Source organism: Myotis lucifugus, unplaced genomic scaffold (assembly GCF_000147115.1).
Source record: "Myotis lucifugus unplaced genomic scaffold, Myoluc2.0 scaffold_296, whole genome shotgun sequence".
In the NCBI taxonomy this organism is placed as follows: Eukaryota; Metazoa; Chordata; class Mammalia; order Chiroptera; family Vespertilionidae; genus Myotis; species Myotis lucifugus.
This window is the reverse complement of record NW_005871344.1, coordinates 1,375,555-1,391,225: the sequence shown is the minus strand read 5'-3', so window position 1 is coordinate 1,391,225 and position 15,671 is coordinate 1,375,555. Positions and strand designations below refer to the sequence as shown.

Below are 15,671 nucleotides of genomic sequence, written 5' to 3'. Positions count from 1 at the left end.
GCAGCATGGATGGAACTGGAGAGCATTATGCTAAGTGAAATAAGCCAGTCAGAGAAAGAAAAATACCACATGATCTCACTCATTTATGGATAATAAAGAACATTATAACCTAATGAACAAAAAGATAGATACAGCGGCAGAGAAGCATCGAACAGACTGTCAAATTACAGTGGGAAGGCTGGGGAGGGTTGCAGGAGGGGGGAGGTAAGAGGTCAACTGAAGGACTTGCATGAATAACCAATGGACACAAGACACTCGGGGGGGGGGTGAGGGCATGTGCCGGGGGGTTGGGGAGGGAGGGGGAGGTCAACGAGGGGGGAAAAAGGAGACATATGTACTATTTGTAATACTTTAAACGATAAAATAAAATTAAAAGGAAATAAATAGAATCTCGGTAAGTTTCCAGGAAGGGAAAGCAGCCGAGTGCGGATGGTCCCTGGCACCAAGCCTGGCACTTCGCATCACCCGCTTTCATCCCGTTTTGCATCCTGCCCAGAGCTCCCGTCTCCCTGGTTCCCTCATTGGCATAATGGGGATGAGCCTCCCCAGGCCACGAACACAGGACACGGACAGAAAACCACATTGTACACTGAGGGGCTTCGTGAGGGTAGCCTTAATTTGTATGGCTTAAACACAAATAACTTTGGTTTCCTGGGAATACAGAGAGGTCCAAAGGGTTGGCCTCCAGTGAGGCCCAGAGAAGCCGGGTCCACCGGGACAGCGGGGCAGATACAAGGGTACACAAGCCAATGGATCTGAGGGGTCTCCTACCCCATCTAGCTGGCCAGTTCTCATCTGGGGGCGGTGGGGTGCATCGGGAGGGAGCCAGAACTGGAGTCTGGACCGCTGCTGCCTCCCTGATTTGCACTAGCTGCTTCCCTTGTGACACTGTGAGCCCCTTACAGACAGGGCCACCTCTTACTTCTAAGTCTTCCTCCTGAGACTGGCCCAGAGCAGGGGCCCAGCAAATGCTCAGCAAAGTGGACTAAGAACGGATGGGGAGTGCATTGTAGCCCTAACCCGTCTCCTTGTGATTGCCACCTGGGTCCAGCTTCCTCCTGGAAAAACCTCCCTTATCATTAAAAGCTGTTACTTGCAGAGCTGTGTGAGCCTGACCTCTCAGGTTACTTGACCTCTCTGTATCTCCTTCTCATTTACTAGAATTAGACAATAAAATATCCCTGGTTAGGCATTCACTGAGTGTTAATTATTATTTACATGGAGTAGCTCACTTAACTAGGTGACACCATGTCCCTGTTTGCCTGGGATAGTCTAGTATATTTCTGTTCCCTCTGCATAATCCTTTTTCTTTTTTTTGATCCTCACCCGAGGATATTTTTCCATTGAATCCTTAGAGAGTGTGGAAGGGAGAGGGAAAGACAGAGAAGTATCAATGTGAGAGAAGCACACAGATTGGTTGCCTCCTGCACACACCCTGACTAGGGCCCGGGCCGAGGAGGGTCTTGCAACCAAGGTACGTGCCCTTGACAGGAGTCGAACGTGGGACCCTTCGGTCCGCAGGCTGACACTCTATCCACTGGCCAAACCGGCTAGGACTGCATAATTAATAATGATCTCTTCCGCTATCCGAAGTGCCCTGGTTGGAATGATAAATGATGCAGTCCTCCTACCAAGACACCTTTTGTAGAGGGAAAAACTGAGCTGCAGGCAAGTGAAGTCACTTATTCCGAATCACTTCGCTGGTAAAGAGCCAAGGTAAAATTTGAATTTAGTTGTCTTGCCTCCCAGGCCTTCACTCTGGCCCCTCCTCTCCGCATGGACGTTGGTCATGTCTAAGATGACTTCACCAGTTTAACCCTACCACTGGCTCTCTATCAGGATGCCCACCCCCATGGTGGCACCGCCCTCCTCCCGGGGGCCCACCACAGGGCCCTCAGGAAGAAGCCAGGCCTGGGGTCCTCGCTGGACCCCTGAAGCTATGCTAAGGTGCCTCTCCACGCTTCTGAGCTGTTGGCACTGCCTGGGTGGGGCCCTTGGCTTTCTTCTTGGCCAATGTCACAGCTTGGTAGGGCTGGGTCTGTCAGCTGCCCTTGGGCTGACATGGGATGAGCCCAGGGGTGGTGAGTCCTGTTCACCCCAGGTCTTATCTCCCAGATAGGAGTCCTCCCTCTCGGCCTGGCTCTCTCATCAGCGGGAGGGATGTTTTTCTTATCACCAAGGCCTGGCAATCTGCCTTTTAACCAGAGGAGATTCCTGAAGCACAGCAAACTGGCTCTTCCCAGCCTGCGGTGGCCTTTCCTCTCCACCACGCCTGCCTCCTCCAAGAAGTGCTCCCTAACCATTCATTCACTCAGCAAGCTTTTCCCAGGCACTTACACCCAGGCCCTCTGGCGTGGTGACCCTATAGGATTAAGAGCTAGAGTCCTGGTGCCTACACCTGGTTCTGTGTGACCTTGGACAAGACTGCCTCCCACTCTGGACCCCAGTTTCCTCTTCTGAAATGGAGAGATTTTGGTTGAGCGGTGGTTCTGGGGCCGGCAGCATCAGCACCACCTGGGAACTAACTTATCCGAAATGCAAATTCTCAGAGCCCACCCCAGACTCACTGAATCAGAAGCTTGGGGTGGGGTCAGCAATCCGCGTCTTCTGAAGCATGCTCCAATCTGAGGGCCATGCCTTTCATTTTGGGTGGTTACTGTTTTAGTTTTATTTCTTCCTTATTGAACTGGGTTGGGCGTAGTGCAGCGGCCAGGAGTGTGGGGCCAACCACTCTGGGTTCCTATGTTGGTGTCACCCTGGGTGAGTCACCCAACGTTTCTGAGCCTCCTTTTTACTTTTGCCACATGGTACCCATGAAACTGCTTGCAGATCCAGGAGAACCCATGTGGCACGTGTGTGCCCGTCCCTACAGTGAGCCGCCGCTGACGGGCTGCCATAATCACTCTCCATTGGAGACTCGGAGGAGCTGCACTATTTGCTCGGGTTTTTACAGCTTGGTAGCGCTGGGCCTCAAGCACACGTTTTCTGGTTTCCTTAGGCATTGAGGGCAAAGGCCTCCTCAGCAGGGACAGTTGTCACTGACGGTCATGGGAGGGGTAGCAGGGAGGGAGGGCAGGACATGACGACTTTGGAATCAGACTTCTGGTTTAAGCCCGAAGCTCAGAGCTTATCAGCTGCACAGCCTGAGCCAGTCCCTTCACCTCTGAGCCCCCACTCCCCGGTCTGACAAGCCAGGTGAGTAGCCACCATCGTGCCACGGGTTAGGCAGTGCTGTCTAACCCCCACCTCTGCTCTCCCTGAGACAGGCCCGTCAGCCAGGACCAGAAGTAGGGAAACAGATGGTAGTTAAACAAGCAGTTTGCAGCCACGCAGTGAATCCTACCTTCCCTAAACCAGGGACACCTCCTCCCCCACCGGCATGCGTCTCCTAAGCTCTAAGGGACCCCACGAGGCTTGCCACCAGGGGAGCAGTGTCCCCAAAGCCCCTTTCCTCTGACTTCTTGGGGAGCCAAAGCAGACCAGCCTAGACTCATGTCCCCAGCCGGTTCCTGTTTCGCTGCCCCCAGCTTTAATAGACGTCCTCTAAAATTCACCTGGACTCGTGTTGTGAAACGCTTCCTGCACTATGGCAAGAACCCACACACTGCCCTAGCTGGTTTGGCTCAGTAGATAGAGCGCCAGCCCGTGGAGTCATGGTCCCGAGTTCAATTCTGGTCAAGGGCATGTACCTCGGTTGCAGGAGGCCACCAATCGATGTGTCTCTCTCACATCGATGTTTCTCTGTTTCTCCCCCTCCCTTCCACTCTCTCTAACAATCAATTGAAAAATATTCTCGGGTGAGGATTAACACACACACAAAGAACCCACACACTACTGGCCGACCTAGGCAGACACACCAAGGGCCAGGTCCCCTTTCGGGGAACACCTCCATCTCCCCCACTCCTGCCCCGGCCTGTCTCCGTCCTCACAGCTGGACTTACTTTCCAGGGCAGCCCTCATGTCCTTCTGGCTGTTGGCAGCATGGTACCAGGTGACCAACAGGCCATCCCGCTGGCTGATCTGGCCCAGGCTCAGCAAGTAGTCCAGCATGTCTGCATCTGGGCGACAAACTGCATCCTCCTTACAGCCTAGAAGGAAGGCCAAGGTGATGTTAGCCACAGGACCCCTGTCCACTCCCCCACCCTCCCTCTCTGGGCTCCAGGGTGTGTCCAGCATGCCAGCTAGCAGACAGTGGGACCCCAGTCACCAGTGCTGCGGGAGAGGGAAGTCCGTGGGCTCCTGGGTGCAAGGAGGCTCCGAACCAGCCTGGGGCAGTCAAGAAATTTACAGAGAAGGGAACATGGATGGGGCACAGGACATTAGAAGCAAAGGCTTGACTGTAGGAATAGGGCCGCCTGAAGGACTGAACTTTGGCTTGGTGCAGGTGGAAGGTAGAGAAAAGGAAGCGGCAAGAGTGATAAAAAGCTTTGTGATCAGGTTGTAAATGGCCTTGACTGACAGCAAAGGAGTTGGGCGTGCGCTGAGGGCAGCGAGTGAGTTCTGTGTTTAGAAAGGTCTCCCTGGTGGCAGAGACCGTGTGGGAGGGAGCAGGCCACTTCAGGGGCCCGGGAGGAGCCGGCAGCCTGGGAAGGCAGGAGCCTGGGAAGGTAAGGTGGTAGGCAGCCCATGGAGGGAGAAGGCAGATGCCTCAAGGTGAAGGGCCTGAGAAGAAAGGCCTGAGGCAGAAGGAGGAGGGAGGCTGCTCCCAGGGGGAAAGGGTGAATTTGGCTCAATGCACCGTTTGAGCCAAACCGGTGCATCACCGCTAGGAAGGAATGCCTATTGGGGGCACCGGGATGGGGCGCGGGGGAAGTGGTCTGGGCTGAAGACCAAGATTTGGTGTGATTTTCAGGCAACGGAAGCCTGGTGAAGGAGGGAGGGAAAGAAGGCCAAAGGAACCTTCTTCAGGGGAGAGGTCTTGGGGTGGTTGGGAATGGGAGAGGCAAATGGAGCTGAATCTTGGTGGGGATGTGGGATGGGAGAGAAGGCCATCACGGCTGTGGCTGAGGACCAGGAGGGTGGGTGACGAGGACAGGTTGGATCTGCCTTGGTGGGGACAAGGAGTGAGCGATGAGGGGAGCTAAGCTAATGGCATGGTGGGGAGGGACCTACCTGGCTGGCTGACCCCCAGCATCATGTAGCCCAGGACCAATCCGATGGCACACACGAGGATCACACTGGCAACGCCGGCGAGGCTCCACTTGTTTGAGCACTTCTTGCAGGCCATGGCAGCCCTCTCTGGAGAGTGTCTCCCAACTCCTCGCGGCCCAGAGTCCCAAGTGCTCTGCAGCTGGGATTGGGTGGGAGGCAGGAGCTCCCAGGAGCACCTTTTTCTATCCAGGGCAGGGCAGCTCCTTCAGGCAGTTGTGGAGGGTGGAGCTCCTCCTCCCTCCCCACCCTCCTCTTCTTCCCTCTCCCTCCCAGGATCTTAACGGGTCAAGCAGAAAATCCTGTCACCCTGAATATGAACTTTGAGCACATGAAGAGGCAGCCGAGGATGTTGGCCCGAGCCCCCACCCCCGGCCTATCTGCCCTGCCTGGGAGTTGGGAAACCAGGGATCTAGAGACCTACAACAAGCGCCTTCCCTTCTCTGGCCCTGGTTCCCCATTTGTAAAGGAGGCAGGTGGATTGTCCTTTCCTCTTTCAGCCCTGCCCTAGGGAGTCAAGAAGATCTGGCCAGGGCTGGTGACAAGGACAGATTAGGTCTGCCTAAGGAGCTGACTTTTTCTTCCACCCAGATTGTGGCTGATAGTCTATCTACCTGAGATAAACCGATCGGCCTGGCATGCTGCTGGCCTGGGCCATGCAGGTCACGCCTGGGGCAACAAGTCCATGGGGAGAGATTGAGTTACCGTCTCCAGCAGAGGATGTCCGGGGGCCCTGGCAGGGGAAGGAAGTTAGAGACTGTCCCGACTCTAGCTCCCTGGAGTTTAAATGAGTCCAAAAATCACCTGTAATGGGCACAAGGACTTCAGCTTGCAGAGGTTCACAGAGAAATCAGCAGGGCCCCTGGGGACTGATTCAGGTGTATGTATGCGGGTGAGAGTGTCTAGAATCTAGATAGAAGAATGAATGACTGGCAAATGGAGGGAGCCTGGGAGTGGGGAGCAAGTTGGGAGTTTGGTTCAGGTCCGGTGGAGTCCTGAGCTGTGGGTCATCCCCCAGGAGCTGCCCAGGAGGACACTAAACATAGGGGTACGGGGCTCCGGACCAAAGACAAGGATGTGGGCATCATTTCCTGTCTAAGGCACAGAGAGGAGTGGACGCAGACCACGGGGAACCAGGGAAGCGGTCAAGAAGAGTGGGACAGAATGAAGAGGGTGGAAAGGGTCCCAGGAGCGAACGCAAAGATCACTTCAAGAAGAAAGGGTGGTCAGTTATGCCGGGAGCAGAGTTCCGTAAGGTCAGCAAAGTGCCGCCAGATTTAAAAAAAATATGTATTTTATTGATTTTTTACAGAGAGGAAGGGAGAGGGATAGAGAGTTAGAAACATCGATGAGAGAGAAACATCGACCAGCTGCCTCCTGCACACCCCCCATTGGGGATATGCCCGCAACCAAGGTACATGCCCTTGACTGAAATCGAACCTGGGACCCTTCAGTCCGCAGGCCGACGCTCTATCCACTGAGCCAAACCGGTCAGGGCAGTGCCGCCAGATTTGACAATTAAAAGATGGATGGCGACATTGGTGAGGACAGTGTACCTGGATGCCTTACAATGGGATGGTGACTTTTGAGGGGTTATAGTATTTAACACCAATGCTGGACGAACCTCTTTTTGAAAGAAAAATCCAGAACTTAGATCTCACAGTTGAGAATGCTTCTCCATGTACAAACAGCCTTTTATTTTATAAAGTATGTTTTTATTGATTTCAGAAAGAGGAAGGGAGAGGGAGAGAGAGATAGAAACATTGATGAGAGAGAAGCATTGATTGGCTGCCCCTTACTGGAGTTCAGGCCCACAACCCCGGCCTGTGCCCTGACCAGGGAATTGAACCATGACCTCCTGGTTCAGGGGTCGAGGCTCAATCACTGAACCACCCTGGCTGGGCAAACAGCCTTTGTATTAGAGTTGCTTGTTTATTTAGATGGAGACACTCTTAAAGGGGAGGCAGCATCTCCCCCCTTTTCAGCTAAGGGAAGAGGAGTGGGTCAGCAGCAGAGTGGGGATAGGGGCCTGGTCTTTCCTCCCAGTAGGGTGTGTGTTGCCCTTCCCCCCGCCAGCCCCCAATCCCCAAGGATGCAGCACGCTCCTCTCTGGGTTCTGAGGGCTCTGCCCGCTGTGTCTTAGGGAAGAGGGACTTGATCCAGCTCTGGCTTTTGGCAGGAGGAACAGCTCTGAGGCAGACTCCAGGCTGCCAGTGACACATCTCCTCCGGAGACAGACAACCAATTAAGGTTCTGAGCCCTACTCTGTGCCTAGCACGGTGCTAGGCTCTGGGGACCCACCTGCTGCCCATGACCGATGGTGGGAGAGAAGAAATGGGGGGTGTATGGAGGTGGTGCTGCTGGAGGGGCCCAGCCTGTAAGGGTGCACCAATGTCAGGGCCCAGTGTGGGGGGCATGATGGGTTAAAGAGACACAGGGAGTTAAGAGTTCAGAGGAGGAGCCCCGACCACCTGGCTGGGTGGGGTGACTTTCAGGGGAGTCATGGAGAACTTGGGGAATCATGAGGGTCAGAGGCCAGGGAAGGAAGACCAGGGGCTTGCTTGGGGGACATGAGCAGCGCAGTGTGACCGGTTCACCGGGTGGTAAGTGGAGGTGTTGCCGTTGGAAATGGGGTCCTGGCGGTGGTGTAAGAAAAGCATTCTGGGGACCGTGCGTGGGAGGATGTGGTGAGTGGTAAGGTTTGTTAACGAAAAAAAACCATTGAAACCTGTAAAGAATTTTTGTGAGTTTATTTGAGCCAAACTGTCGACATATGCCGGGAAGCAGAACCTCAATGAATTGAGATAATGCTCCGGGGAATGGCGGGGTTACATTTGTATTTATACATTTGCAATCAAAGAAGAGACGTAGGTGGGTTACATGAAATTCATTGGTGACAGATTAAGGAGGAGGGATCAAGCAAAGCAGGGGAAACCCCTGGGATTGGATAAAAAGTAAAATGATGGACTCATACTTAGGTGGATGCAGGATCAATTAACACGATAAAGTTTAATTTCAGACCATCCTTTGTGGTTTCTTTAGGTCTCTGAGTTTGCAAGACCGCCACGCAGGCCTCCCCTGAGCTTGTCAGGTCAGCATGTGGCCCCTTTTGTCCACAGGTTTACTGAAGTTGGAGCAGGCCTGTCCCGGCTTCAGGTCCATGCCCCCTGTGGCAAAGTCCAGTATGGTCTGCACCGGCCCAGACATAGGGCCCAGACATACGGCGTCCAGAACTTCCGTGCCAGGCCGTGCTGTCCCCATCAGGCCGGCTCAGTCCGCTCGCTCCCGGCGGTGCTTCAGCTGGTGCTGCGCCCAGGCCCGCAGTTGGAGTCCGCAGTTGGAGTCCGCGTGGCTGCCAGACCCCAGGCAGCGGCTGGGTCCAGGTGCCCGCTATGTAGAGAGAGCACGTGAGTGCACGGCCAAGCGCGTGTTATGGCAGAGAGCGCGCATGCTCTTTGTTAAGCTGGGATTATATTATCTGGGGCTTGGGAAGGACCAGGCCCCCTTTCGAAATAACCCGTCCATTTCCCAATCCCTCCTGTGCGTGGGTGGGGTGCTTCCCCTCACAACCCATTTCCTAGATCTTCTGGGGTCTGTCTCCCTCATCCAATCTGATCCTTTTTCCCCAGCTAAGCTCTGCCCCTTAGTTCCTGCTGCCCACGCCTCCTAGTGGGAGCGCCTCCCCTGTGCCAGCGTGGCTTCTACTGCACATGCACCCAGCAGAGGAAGTTCCCCTTTACTGTTCACTCCTCCGCCCGCACCCCAAAGTCTGGGCGAGTGGACCGACTGCACCCTGGGAGATTGAAAAGCCGGGGGAGGGAGGGTGTGAAGCCCTTTGGTGGGGCAATGCTGCAACTGCCTAGTAAAGCAGGCCCCATTGGGTTCAGCTCCCCAGGCCATCCAACTCAACCATGTCTAGCTACTTACACCAACAGGGGTGCTCTGGGAGGTGAGCCAGCCTGGGTTGCCCCAGTAGCGAGCTTGGCGCCAACTGTTGGTGGTGAAAACGGCACCAGGTGTTAGACTGTTAGAGTCAGATGGACCTCGGTTTAGCAATTGGTACTTGAGTTCTGGCTAAGAATTCTGAGCCGAGACTCAAACTATAGAGAGAGGTCACTTAGAAAGTCACAGAGGTAGAAGTGAGCTGTAGAAGAAATGGGGTCAGGAACAAGCTACAGAGGCAAAGGAAGGGCTCTTGGAGTTTAGGAGAAAGGCAAGGAAAACGTGCCTGGGGGGAGGGGGCGGGGAAAGGTGGCCCCTGCTCTCTAAAGAGAACTCGGATTGGGTTCTTTATCTTGAAGGCTTTTATCCGCTCCCCAGAGGTGGAGCGTTCAGGACGGTCCCAGGGAGGGTCTCAGTGGAATATTCATTAGCTTTCCAGGGCTCCTGGCTTCCACTGATCTGTCAGTGCTAGGGGAGGGAGTCATTAATCAATGCAGCTGGTCAGCTGTGGTGTAGTCCCTCTGGTTTTGCTGCTTTTCTGGGCCTGGAGCTGAAACATAGCTGAGGCCTAGATGTCATCTCTAGGGCTTAATGCTTAAGGGATTGGTTGGGCAGGGGCTTCTGTGTGTGTGTGTGTGTGGGGGGGGGGGGGTCACACGAGGCTATTTCCAGGCCCCCTTGTTCCTCCTCTAAGGGGATCTACCACTTGACTAGTGGCATGTGGTCCAAACCACATGACCAGCGATATGAAAGGTCAGGGGGTCTAACCCGCATGACGAGCGGTATGCCAGGGGAGGAAAGGTTACCTTGGGGCAAGGTCTTTGTTTTCCCAGTTTTGCCCATTGCTAGGCACTCAGGGCTTTCCAACCTGGTGACCTTCTGTGTGTACCTGGCCATTGTTCTTGCTGTGCTCATGTCTGCCTAACAGCCTGCCACACACCTGGAGGTGACGGGGAGCCTTCACTTATGAGATAATCAGGTGTTAAGCAGAAAACCATGGCCCCAAATAATGTCACTCATACTGGAAGTCCTCGATACCAAACCTAGATGTAATACCCGATGTAACTTAATTTCAACCTTTCCCAGAAACATTAAATCTTAATCAACCAGTATGGAATTTTCTGGTCAAGCATCTGTAAGGTCATCTGTCACCCTGGCCCTCTCCATTCCCCTAGAGCAGCGGTTCTCAACCTGTGGGTCGCGACCCCTTTGGCGGTCGAACGACCCTTTCACAGGGGTCACCTAAGACCATCCTGCATATCAGATATTTACATTACGATTCATAACAGTAGTAACATTACAGTTATGAAGTAGCAACGAAAATAATGTCATGGTTGGGTCACAACATGAGGAACTCTGTTTAAAGGGCCAGAAGATTGAGAACCACTGCCCTAGGAAGAGGCAGTCTGCTTGATAAAACCCCCTCCCTTCTTTTCCTCAAAGAAAAGGATCTTGACCCCGAAGTAATCCTTTCTTTTCTTTCCCTAATAGCTCCCTTTCCCCACCCTGCTGCCTATCAAGCCTTCCTAATAAGATCTCCTGCCTTCCCCTAAGAAATAATCCACTTTGCCTGAAATAATCCACTCTTTTAAAGTCTGAGTCCCACCTTTTTTTTTTTTTTTTGCCCCCAAAAAACATTCCATTTTGTACAACCCCTAGGACAGGGGTGGGCAAACTTTTTGACTCAAGTTTTTGGTTGATTTTTCTTTGTTAAATGGCCTTTAAATATATAAAATAAATATCAAAAATATAAATCTTTGTTTTACTATGGTTGCAAATATCAAAAAATTTCTATATGTGACACAGCACCAGAGTTAAGTTAGGGTTTTTCAAAATGCTGACATGCCGAGCTCAAAAGGTTCGCCATCACTGCCCTAGGAGCTCCCTTCTCTAATTGCTTGATGGGCTGCAGCTGATTCACGAATTGCTTAATCAAGCTAATTAGATCTCAAGTTTACGCAGGCAGGTGGAATTCGTCTTTTGACACGAGATGCACTCGGCTTTGCATTTTGGAGGGTGATTCTGGAAGCTGGTATTGAAAAATGGCTTGAGAAGGCCCAACTTTTTCTAGCACCCTGGCCATCCTGTTTTAGCACTGCCCAACCCCAGGCCCCACAGAGCCACATGACTTCCCACACCATTCTGCTCAGAACCAAATGCTCAATGATGAGAGAATTGATCAGCAGCCTGAGGTTTGAGCCCCAGGATCTGTTACCTGGGTTACTGCTGGCCCATCCCCTGACAGATGAGGAGGATGTCAGGAAGCACCAATATCTCAGATGTGGAGCAGTCCCTGGGGCTGGTGCTGCAGGAGCTTCTGCCCACTGGGCCCTGAGAGGCCCCCCAGCTTCTGCGAGGCAGCATCCCCTTCTCTCCCCCTCCACAGGGAAGCCCGGGAGTATGGGGGAAAGCAGCCTAGAATGATCTCAGGAAAGGTGGTTGTTCCTTATTCCAGCTTATGAACATTCGGCACCCACTAGCTGGGGTCTGCTCCCCAGAGTCGGGCCCTGGCCAAGGCAGCTGGGAGGCACGCATGTGAACTGGACCTTGAAGGATGGGTAGGATCCCTTAGGGAAAAAACAAAAGCTCATCTTTTCCCCTTATAAAAGTGGTTCAAGAAGATATGGGAGAATTCAGAAAAATGGAAAAAAGAAAGTATCGTGGTTTTAAATGTATTTACTTATTGAAATATATTTTTATTGATTTCAGAGAGGAAGGGACCTTTTTGTCTAGTTGGGAAACTAGATACTGTGCGCCCTGGCCGGTTTGGCTCAGTGGACAGAGCACCAGCCTGCGGACTGAAGGGTCCCAGGTTCGATTCCGGACAAGGGCACATGCCTGGGTTTCGGGCTCCATCCCTAGTAGGAGGCTGGTCTCTTCTGGCTCTTCCACAGCCTTCCTGGGCCCAAATCTTAGCACCATGGATTCTGGAAGCGGACATAGAGACAGAAACTCGGCAGATAAATGCAGCCTCTTTGGACCAAGATCCCTCCAGAAGTCTGATCTGGAGGCATTGCCACCAGCCCTACGGAGGAGCCCAGAAGCCTTCTCCAATGGAACTGAAGCCCATGCAGGCCACCCGATGGCGGCAGAGCCAGCAACCTTCACGCCGCCCAAGACGGACCTCCCAGCGATGGGAGGGAAGAAACAACCACCTCGGACCCACAATCTCAAACCCCATGACTTGAATGTGCTCACACCCACCGGCTTCTAGAGCTTTCTCTTCCAATGACTCTGAAGACAGAGTGTCTGGCACCCACTTCCTTTATTACCCTGGCTCTGACATAGGAATGGTTTGGGTTTGTTGTTTTTAAACCTCTTAACCTGGGGCTAGAACTGGAGGCATAGTTGGTTTTTGAGAAACATTAGTGCAAAGCTTGTCCTTGTGTGGAAGAAGCCATTGTGCATTGCTTTAATTTAAAGTTAGACTAAATACTCTCAGCAGTGATGTATGGGGGGCCTCATCAACAATTTTTGCATTTTTAGCCTAGACAAGAACTTGGTCATTGCTTACGAGGTAGAAAATGTTTGTGTTGCTCCCAAACCAAGGCTTCTTTTTTTAAAAAAAATATTTTATTGATTTTTACAGAGAGGAAGGGAGAGGGATAGAGAGTTAGAAACATCGATGAGAGAGACACATCGATCAGCTGCCTCCTGTACACCCCCTACTGGGGATGTGCCCACAACCAAGGTACATGCCCTTGACCTTAATCGAACCTGGGACCTTTCAGTCTGCAGGCTGACGCTCTATCCACTGAGCCAAACCGGTTAGGGCTAAACTAAGGCTTCTTGATTCCTTTACCAGGGTCAGCGAGGGCATGGACCAGTCGGGGAGCAGAGGTGCTCACTGACTAGTTTCTGGCCCTGGTGCTGTGTGCTCCAGCCTTGTTGGTTCGGGGACCTAAAATCTGCTTGAGATCTGGGCATGAAGAAAAGCCAGGCTTGGCAGGGACCCTTCTCCTGCGTGGAGACCGGAGCTCTGGCTATGGCTGTTGGGCAGAGCCGGTTTCTCTCTTTTTTTTTTTAAAAAAATATTTTTATTGATTTCAGCGAGGAAGGTGAGGGAGAGAGAGATAGAAACATCAATGATGAGAGAGAATCATTGACCGGTTGCCTCCTGCAGCTGCCTCCTGCACACCCCCTACTGGGGATGTGCCCGCAACCAAGGTACATGCCCTTGACTGGAATCGAACCTGGGACCTTTCAGTCCGCAGGCCGACGCTCTATCCACTAAGCCAAACCGGTTATGGCTCTTACTTGTTTTGACAATAAAATTCCTTACTACTTTCTTAAAAAAAAAGAGAGAACAAATAAACTTAACTATCCTGTAATCCAGTTCCTATCTTGCCTTCACCATTCTTCCTTACATTCTCTCCTGAATTTCAAATTCATAAAAGAAACTGTGAACTGTTTTTCTCTGGAGCATTTGAGATCTTGCTCCCCCGCATATGTCATCACTTTGGGCTCAGATAAACTCATAAAAATTTTCTACAGGTTCGGACATTTCTCACATCTACACTGTCAAACGCTGAGGTGCCCAGTGGTGGGGACTTCGTGTGGCTAAGTGTATTTCTGGGCTGAAGAGCTCAGAATATTACATGATGTACCCAGACTACTCGGAGATTTCATGATGGGGTAACTGGGAATAAAACTTAGTGGACAATTACATTATTGTTTTGGGTGGTACCCAATGACATTTTTGTTGTTGTTAATCCTCTTGACAGGGACTCAAACATGTGACTTCATTGCTCTGGTTGATGCTCCAATCACTGAGCCACACTGGCCAGGGCCCAGTGACGTTTTTCTATCTGGTCATAGGTAATCTTAATTAGCTTAGTTATTGCTCATCCTTATCATGGAATCTAGGTTTCACTTCGGAGTCTCCCGGCCCGCCCTCATTCCCTTCCTGCTCCACCTTTACCTGTGCCGGTGTGGGGAGGCAGGGTGGAGGAGGAGGAAGGTGAAACGCCCCAGGCAGCGTCCTAGCTCCTGCTTTGGGCCACTCCTTTACCTCCTCACAGACTCCCTGGTAGGGACGCTCTTTGCCCTCACCACCCTATGCATGGGACTCCACCTCAGGTCTGCTGCACCCCAAGCCTTCATGCTCCTGAGACCAGGCAAACAGAGGCATAAAGTCAGCGGGGCTTTTATGGAGAGGCTTGGGCACAGGTCAAGGAATTCTGTCTTCACTTGAGTGAGGTCATTTCCAGGCAGTGGTGGAGGGTCTGAAGATAGATCCTTCTTTGGAAGTGTAACCAGTGATGTTGGTGGTGAAACTGTACATCAGTTCTTTTAAAAAAAAAAAAAAAAAATATATATATATATATATATATCCTATATAATAAAAGCCTAATATGCAAATCGACCAAATAGCAGAACAACCGGCAGAACAAGCACTTGCTATGATGCACACTACCACCAGGGGGCAGATGCTCAATGCAGGAGCTTCCCCCAGCCTGCAGACCCCAGGCCAGCCAAGGTGGGCCCCCGCCCCAATCGCCTAGCCAGTCGCCCCACAGAGGGAGGCGACCAGCAGCGGTGGCAGGTGGTGCCAGTCTGGTCAAGGTGGGTGCCAGCAGAGGCCCCCCCCTGATTGCCCCACCGGTCACCCCACAGATTGGCCCTGATCACGGGCCAGGTCTAGGGACCCTACCTGTGCACGAATTTCATGCACCAGGCCTCTAGTGTGTATATATATATATATTGATTTCAGAGAGGAAGGGGAGAGAGAGAAACATCAATGATGAGAGAGAATCATTGATTAGCTGTCTCCTGAATGCCCCCTCCTGGGGATCGAGCCCACAACCCAAGGATGTGCCCTTGACTGGAATTGAACCCAGGACCCTTCAGTCTGCAGGCCGACGCTCTAGCCACTGAGCCAAACCGGCTAGGGTCTCAGTTCTTTTAAAAAAATATATATTTGTATTGACTTCAGAGAGGAAGGGAGAGGGAGAGGGAGAGGGAGAGGGAGATAGATAGAAACCTCAGTGATGAGAGAGACACATCAATTGGTTGCCTCCTGCAGGCACCCTGACTGGGGCCTGGGGTTTGAGCCTGCAACCGATGGAACTTGGTTCTTGAGTTCAGCAAAGAAAGATTCAGAGCCAAGAACTCAAATACAGAGGTAGAAGGGAGCCACAGAAGAAATGGACTCAGGAAACAAGTTACAGAAGCAAAAGAAGGACCCTTGAAGCTTAGGAGAGGGAAAGAAAACGGCCACGTGCCTGAGGATAAGAAGAGGGGGACCAGAAAGGTGCAGGTGTGTCCTGTTGGGAGAGCGTGCTGGGTCCTGCCGCTTGAGTTTTTTTTTTTTTTTTTTAAGTATGGAAAACTTTACGAATTTGTGTGTCACCCTTGTGCAGGGGCCATGCTAACCTCCGTATTGTTCCAATTTTAGTGTATGTGCTGCTGAAGCGAGAACTTCTTGAAGGTTTTAAAGCTGGGAGTTGCTCTAGCTGGTTTGGCTCAGTGGATAGAGAGTAGGCCTACGGACTGAAGGGTCCCAGGTTTGATTCTGGTCAAGGGCACATGCCCAGGTTGTGGAGCTTGATCCCCAGTAGGGGGCGTGCAGGAGGCAGCCA

General features: G+C 52.2%; 1 protein-coding gene and 1 non-coding gene across 2 annotated transcripts in view; both read right to left on the bottom strand.

The window, feature by feature from the left end:
- Positions 1-5,284, bottom strand: part of FAM151A (family with sequence similarity 151 member A) — an 11,993-nt gene extending 6,709 nt beyond the window's left edge. The window contains exons 1-2 of the mRNA XM_023763655.1: positions 5,113-5,284; positions 3,942-4,088 (exon numbers count right to left, since the gene is read on the bottom strand). Coding sequence (XP_023619423.1) covers positions 3,942-4,088; positions 5,113-5,227 — 262 coding nt within the window. The 5' untranslated portion in view covers positions 5,228-5,284. The remainder of the gene's footprint in view (positions 1-3,941; positions 4,089-5,112) is intronic.
- A 10,123-nt stretch (positions 5,285-15,407) lies between these two features.
- Positions 15,408-15,511, bottom strand: LOC111828197. Its single transcript, XR_002831988.1, has one exon. It is a non-coding gene; the product is annotated as a U6 spliceosomal RNA (small nuclear RNA).
- Between the last annotated feature and the right edge of the window lie 160 nt (positions 15,512-15,671).